Genomic DNA, 7,905 nt, shown 5'->3' with positions numbered 1-7,905 from the left:
AAGAGCAATCAATACACCTTAGAGATCTGCCTGCTGATTTCTATAGCAATCCATTACAGTTGAAGAGATAATGCTAAATAATGTACTTTCTCTATATTGCCCCTGTTAGATTGAGTCTTACTAACCAACGAAATCGGAATTAACTTTTCCTTACTTTAATACAATTCCTAATGTCTTTACAATGTCAAAGAGCAGCTTCTGTTAGTTTATTTATCCTTATAAATCACAACAGACTAGAGGGGAACCTAGGTAACGAACGGGTCATCATTCCTCTGCAAAGATAACGTTATGCTGATGAGAACATCAAAAATTGCTACCACTACGCTGCAGATATTTTGGGTTTTTGCATCATCGTATCACACAAGGAGTCCAAAGAAGACGATCTTATCAGTGACATAGCAGAGAATACAGTTCTGTGAAGAGGCGCATAGACTCTAAGTGATTTCTTGAGACAGAGGAGCAAAGAGGAGAAAAATGCAGAGGAAAGGAAAAGTGAAAAACAGCCTTCTGCAGAACAAGTTGTTCAAAAGAAAAACCTGTTCACTTGCAATTGACTAAATATAATACAGTTACTCAATTAGGGATGACAGAAGTAAAGATATTGAAAATTATATGCCACTTAGCTTTAATAGTAAGCCTAACGTGGCTGACTGGATTAACTTTCCCGAGGTTGTTTTTGAGATGCCAGACTACCCCAGGAAGAAGTTCTGTTTCTGCCAGCACAGGGCCAGATTTAACCCAGAAGGGCAACCATAATCATGGAGGACAATTTTTCCTTATGAAGTAGACCATGTGGGTAACATTCATTTTCTCTCTGGTAAAAACACATTATTCACCCATGATGAGACCCTTTGAAACAAAACAGTGACAAAGATATGGTTCATTCATACCAGGCTATAACTAAGACACCTGCACGGGAATGAATTAAAAATTCAACAAAAAGGAGGAGAAGGAATTTCTTCAAATTTTGGCATTAAACAAATGAAAAGATAGAGGTTAAGGATGTCTTGGTTTTTTGGAGGCTTATCACTTCTCTTTGCTCAGGGGAGATATGAATGGAGGGAATTCTGTCTTGGTTACCAAACATAAGAAATGTTTGGTTAGAAATACATACATAAGGGGCATCTGGGTGGCTCAGTCGGTTAAGCGTCTGACTCTTGATTTTGGCTCAGGGTCCTGAGATCCAGCCCAGGGTCAGGCTCCAAGCTCAGTGGGGAGTTTGCTTAAGACTCTTTCTCTACCCCTCCCCCGCCCTCACGCATGCACTCTCTCTCTCAAATAAGTAAACAAATCTTAAAAAAAGAAAAAGAGAGAATCACATAGGTAAGCAGAGCAAGCCTTGAAGTCATATTTCTTAATCTCCCTGATTGTTAATCTTGAACAACAAGCTACAGGCAATACAGGAAAGGTGGAGATGACTAGGAAGTTTGATAACATGCCTGGATCAGTCACCATTCCTTGGAAAGTACCATCTCCCTGGCCTGTTAAAAGGCTGATTCTTTCAGGTTTAAGTAAAAGACAATGATCTCTCCCTTCACTGTGGCATTGTTCTTTGTAAGAGACCAGCATCAGTTTCAGGTTGTGTAATTTAAAAGCTAGAGAGGAAACAAATTTTAATTGAATTCCACAGTATATATTCATAGATATTTCAAAGTGGAATTGTCCATTGTCTGTGGTTTCAAGCACCAAGCCGATCACTTCCTGAACATGCTGCATCTGGCTCTCACTAGACCACCAATAATCATTTGTAGATGCAATGTCTCTTTTGAAAGAAGTAACTTTGCTAGACCAGGATAATTGCAGGGGGTAGAAGGCTGGAAGTAGGGTGAGTCATGATGAGAGGGGGTGGGAAGAGAAAGGAGCTGAAGGAAAAAATAAGACTATTCCCCGAGGTCTATAAATGGTCAGTAATGAAGCAAAAATGCATGGAATGTGACTTAAAGACTTTCTGAGATGTGCCCATGGGGTGTTTCCAGGCTTCTTGATCTATGATCTCTAGTAACCCTCTGGAGCCGAATTTACCTTCCTAGGTGTGGTGCCCTACTTCTTCTGGAATTCAGATGTCTGGGACAAACCCCATCAGGATATGCCTCTGCCTGGTTAACTGTTCCCCAAACAGCCATTGTGATTTTGGTCACAGTTCTGCTGAGGGACCCGTCTGTCCTTCCTGGGACAGTGATGGAGCCATGGGTCAGAGGAGGATAATGAGGCACACAGGAGGGACTGGCAGGAAGGCACCCAGAAGGCAAGACCCTGGATTTTACCCAAGGCAACAGAAGTGAGAAAGGCAAAAGAAAGCAACTGGCAATGAAATATCCAGAGTTCAGATGAAAAAAAGGAAGGAAAAGGGGAGAAGCCAGGAACCAGGGAATTTCACAGGAACCAAAGATGATGAACAATACAAACAGGAAAAAAGAACCCCTGGCCTATCTGACTGATCAAGAAGACATTCTTTAGCCAATACTGGCGACTCAACAGCATATATATATATATATATATATACTCACATTGATAACACAAACACGAAAATGAGTATTTCTTTGCTACCATTAATCACAGTTCAATAATTCATGAGCTCTATATTTTCTAGATTGCTTAATTCATTTAGCAAAACCCACAGTTTAGGTACCACCGCAAGGGGAGGGCGGGGAGGGTGCAGAACGGAGCAAACTCAGAAGGAGACTTTTGTAAACCAGAGTTAGTAGCACAGTGGCAAGTAGATTGTCAATGAACACGACAGGAGCGTACAGTCATCGGCCTTGTGAGTGCGGTATTGCCGGCTACGAGGAGGGGGGGCTTCGACTCAGGAGTCTACCTTCTTGTTAATTAAAATCGAGCTGCACGTGAGCAGCCCGTCCACCTTTTCCAGTTCAGAATGGCTCACGGGGATCAGCATATGGTCCTTCAGCTTCTCATAAACCTGCAGCAGAAATCAAGGAAAGGTAAAGCAGAAGGGTTACGTTTCCGCCTCTGTCTTACCCCCGTCCTCCCCACCCCCCACCTCCTCACCTAGTGTGAGGATTCATTTGGCTCACGAGTTTAGGCTTCTCAGCCACTGAACCTCAAGAGGCGCTTGCAGTCTAGACTACACCGGCCCCCAGTGGAGCGAGAGGCCCTGGTGAATCACAAGTTCAATGCTTTAACCTCAAAGCCGAAGATGTGTCAAAAATGTGGTTTTACCAGAGATGCCTTCACTCTGCCGCTGTCCCTGGGAGACTGAGTGATGCGTGAAGACCGGTGGCAGTGTTTTCAGTCTGAATATTACCCTTCCTTGCCACACTTTAAAACCCTCTCTACTAAACTTTAAGGTTTCTCTCCTTACCAACACCACTGGAAAACTTGACAAGACAGACTCTGAGTGAAGTGTTTCAGGTCACACTGCTTTTCAATGACAGGTGTGAATCTTATAGCATCTTTTGACACAATAGAAAGCATGTGTCAAAACTTTGAATTAAAGGTCCACAGATTTTTCTCTGATGATCAAACAAAGCACATTTTTTTTTTAAAGTACAAAATCACCTGGAACACACTATCTAAAAAAAATGATCTACTGTGCTTCTTTAGGAAGAATTGTTCCTTAAATTTCACTACAGTGGCTAATTAAGAGTGCTGGAGCCAGAGTGGGGCTCCAGACCCAGTTCTGTCAACCCACCACCTAATGTGTGACTTCAGCCAAGTGTCAGATTCCCTCCTAGCCTTGGGTTACTGTTCGGTAAAATAGAGTAACAAGACTGCCCTCACAGGGCTGCTGTGAGGTATAAATGAGATAACTCCCAGAGTGGGCTGGGCCCCGTGCCTGGCACAGGGGAAGCCTCAGTAAACATGGACGTTATCATCGTTACTGTGGATGGACACAGGGCTGAATCCAAAGCTGTTAATCATCTGCTCATCAGATGATCCATGTGGCTGGAGAAGCACGAATGGCCCAGAGCTGTGTTTCTCCAAGTGGGTTCTCTGACCCAGGTGCTTGTTGAAATTGCAGATTCTAGGGTGGGGGTCTAGAAACCTGTATTTTTAACAATCCTGATGCACAATAAAGTATGAGACCCTCTATTCATCTGAGACCTGGTTAAGCCCCATTCTAGGCTCAAGGGTCCTCTATTCTCCTCAGGTTCACACTTCCAGCCATGGAAACAGAGAAATCATCTATGTATCTCCCCATTTTCTTTTTATCTGCCGAGAAGGTGACTGATTCAGAAGATAAACCTGGTGATTACACAATATCACCGGCTATCGGAAAGGTGGCCAAAATATTTTCTAAAATCTTTGAAGATATAAATTTTAAGATGCATAAACAAAAAACCAGTGGCTATTAAGGGCTCTTCTGTCATGCTGAGTGTCAGTATCTGATTCCTCTGGGCAGAGAGCAAGATGCTGAAATGCCTAAAACAGATATGGACACCTGGAGGGTCTACGAGTGAGCACTGCTATGTCTGCGTGTGCAGAAGAGACTGGCAGAATGCCCTGAAGGACAAGGAACATCTTCTTAGACCAGGAAAGAATTCCATGTCTAGGGACAATTCCTATGTTGGCAAACAAATGCAGAAGCTCTTAGAGGGACAGGTGCCTGATGGCAAGTGTGTCATCTTTTTGATCCATCGCTACCTGGGATGCACAGCCCAAAGCCCCTTTTTTGCAGCTCTGACAATGAGCACCCACTTCTTTGGGTCACTCATGCTTCTCTGTCATAAAAAAACAAATGACCTTCTGGTGAAGGGCAGCTCAGATTTGCCAGAAAACAATGACACAGTTGACCGTCCAACTGTAAGTCTCTATGCTGAGTGAGTGTCTCAGTGCAGGGAGATACGTGTCATCAGAGCTGCAGGCAAAAACGTGCAAAATCCAAGTACTTACTTGAAAAGTTTTGAATACCAGGCATGATCACCTCAATTACTGTGCCTGTGTTCGTCATCAGAGACAAGAATGAGAAGAATGAGTTCAATTAACTTTCCTTGTGACCTAAAATTATATTATCCTCTCTGCTTCCTTAACGATTTGACGTGCAGAGAGGAAAAGGAAGCCCCTGTTATTTGTCACTCCATCATGGAAAAAATCCCCAGGCAGGAAGACTGTCACAGAGAGGTCTACTCAGCTGCAGTGGCCACGAAGGCTGGTTTTGTTTGTTTGTTTATTTGTTTTACCTTTGCACTTTCTGGATATTCTTCTGGGGTGCGGTGTAGCAAGACGTGACCTTTGCTGGGGATATTTAGGTAAATACAGTTTGCGGCCGTATCATCAGGCATGGTGAGTTTGTCATAGCGGTGATCACTCATCTGCTGCATGATCTATAAGGAGAAACATAGCAGCTTAAGCAGAGCACTTCCCCACACTTTCAAACAGAAGGAAGGCAGTGCGTGGGTATAAGCTTGCGACAGATGCCGAAGAACGTTCCTGAGAAGTTTCTGCCTATTTCCTCTAGTCATTTAGATCACAGAGGAAAACCCCATGAAGTCAGGATTCTCTGGAAGAACTGCAAGCGTTCTTGTTTTTGTTTTTGTTTTTTTAAAGTGTGTGTTTGTCTGCAATTTTGAAAAGGTTTTAAAACTGGCCATAATTTTTCCAGTTTTTGTTCATAAGATCTATCAGTGAGACATGAAATGGACACATATGCAAAAGGCCCAGCTGGGGTTTGGATGACATCCTTGGCTGCGTAAGAAGGGCTGTCCTAGTCTATAGGAAAAAGGGACCAGAGTGGTAATCATTCTGGTCAATAATCTGATTTAGCAATAAACACACACACACACACACACACACACACACACACACGCAATTTCCTCTTGTAGATACACTTAAATTGAATTAACCTGTCTGATGGCAGGGGATGCCTTTAATCCAATAAGCATAAAAATCACTTGGGGAGAATGTTAAACTCATATTCTTAGGGCTCACCACCAGGGATTCTGGTCTGGCAGATCTGAAGTGAGGTGCAGAGATTTGCATTCTAAAGCTCTCCAGGTAATTCTGAGGCAGATGGTCCCAGACCACACTTGATTAAAAAAAAACAAAACACCTGATTTAGCAGGCCTATTAATCAAATGATGGGTTTATAAATGCCTTCATATATAATAACTTAAAAAAATCACAGGAGTGAACTCTATAAAATTTTTAGAAATTGACACCTTATCCTCATCTCAACACAAACAAAACTGAAACCCAAAAATCAACCACCCCTCCTTCACTACAAAAATATCCAAACACCAAAAACAGATAAACAAACAAAAAACAAATATATTTTCTGCTTCATCATGTAGACTCTTTTCATTCTTGATCAATATCCATATATTTAAAGGAATTTGCTGAAATGTCACGCCATAAGGGTATAACAAGATTTTCCATAATCTGGTTTGATTTTACCTTTCCAACCAGGTCTTCCTGTACCTTTCAATATCTATATGGAAATGTGCTTCATGTTACTAGACCTCAGAAGTAGGCAGGCTTGCCCACTCAGTTGTGGCGGCAATGGACAGTAAGATTCACAGTATGGAAGAGAGCAAAAGATTGCATGCTCCTTGTAGAAAATTCATTCCAAAGAGAACATGGAGAGGGGCATAGAATAAGCTCTCCCTGACTCGCCAGTCGAGTAAACCATTTACTTCTCCTCATGTGGAATATGTCAAAAGCCGGGAGAGGGCACAAGTAATCTGAAAATGGAATATCCTTTGCACAGAAAGAAACATCAGGTATGGGCATGAGCTTAAGCCCTGTACCAAAGGCTGAGAGACACAAAGATGAGCAGGACACAGATCCAGTTGTTTTTTTTTTTTTTAATTTTATTTATTTATATGACAGAGAGAGATCACAAGGAGGCAGAGAGGCAGGCAGAGAGAGAGGAGGAAGCAGGCTCCCTGCTGAGCAGAGAGCCCGATGCAGGGCTCGATCCCAGGACTCTGAGATCATGACCTGAGCCGAAGGCAGAGGCTTAACCCACTGAGCCACCCAGGTGCCCCCAGATCCAGTTTTTGAGAGGTTACAGCCTAATGGAGGAGACTGGCAGACAATTACACAGTAAGAAGAAACAGGGCACCACGGGAAACATTTAAAATGTATTATCTGATCACAGAACTCCCATTTTACGGATGAACAAAACAGACTGAGAGAGATCAAATAACTTACTTGCTCAGAGTCACATGGGTAGATTCAAACCCACATCTGGACAACTCAAACCCACATCTGGACACCACAAACCCTTCTCTATTAATCGTCTTTCCTTGCCCTTTTTCTTGACCTCCAGGGCTGCGGCAGTTCTTCCTCTCCTAATAACTGCTGTAAAATCGACCTTTTTGCCCTCATTTGGCACTTATAATTTCTTCTTTTGTGGCATCATTAACTCTTCTTTCATACATAAGCCTGTTACAACATGCTACAGTTTGGGGTAGCCGCAGGACTGGGCTGTGCTTCTTTAATTGTCCCCTAAAGGGACAGGCCCGTAGAGGGCATCTCCTGCCCTGGTGGTTCTTTACAGCCCTGATGGAGAAACCTTAGATCTACTTGAATATGTGGACACTTAAGAAGTTAAAGACATTCCCCAAGAGTAGCTATTCTAAGAAAATTAAAAACATATTCAACCTAGCCCTCCTTATAAAATGGTATGCCCAGAAATACTATGGAGAGGCTTATAAGAAAAAAATCCATATCCAAGTAGCTCTCTTCTATTATGAATTACTACATAAATACATCTTAGGCAGACTTTCTTTTTGGCTGCTTTTAAAACATATTAATAATCCCTTCCATTGTGTGGAAGGGGGCACATTAGACCATCAACTGGAGTAAGACCTGGGTTTGAGTTACAGTTCTAGCCTTTATTAGCTATGCAAATTTAAGCTTTTTTTGTTTTTTGACCTCTTGGTTTTCTCACTATAAAACTGGGATAATAATAGTCTTTCATATACTTATTGTGAAAGTTAA

The 7,905-nt window shown here is 42.4% G+C and overlaps 1 protein-coding gene across 1 annotated transcript in view; it reads right to left on the bottom strand.

Annotated features, from left to right (window-relative positions):
* Nucleotides 1-2,554: 2,554 nt before the first annotated feature.
* Nucleotides 2,555-7,905, bottom strand: part of DDAH1 (dimethylarginine dimethylaminohydrolase 1) — a 129,736-nt gene continuing 124,385 nt past the window's right edge. Inside the window, exons 5-6 of the mRNA XM_080802288.1 lie at nt 5,142-5,285; nt 2,555-2,920 (exon numbers count right to left, since the gene is read on the bottom strand). Of these exons, the coding sequence (XP_080658414.1) occupies nt 2,804-2,920; nt 5,142-5,285 (261 nt within the window). The 3' untranslated portion in view covers nt 2,555-2,803. The remainder of the gene's footprint in view (nt 2,921-5,141; nt 5,286-7,905) is intronic.

Source organism: Martes martes (genome assembly GCF_963455335.1).
Source record: "Martes martes genome assembly, chromosome: 4".
Classification (NCBI taxonomy): Eukaryota; Metazoa; Chordata; class Mammalia; order Carnivora; family Mustelidae; genus Martes; species Martes martes.
This window is presented reverse-complemented; position numbering and strand designations above follow the sequence as displayed.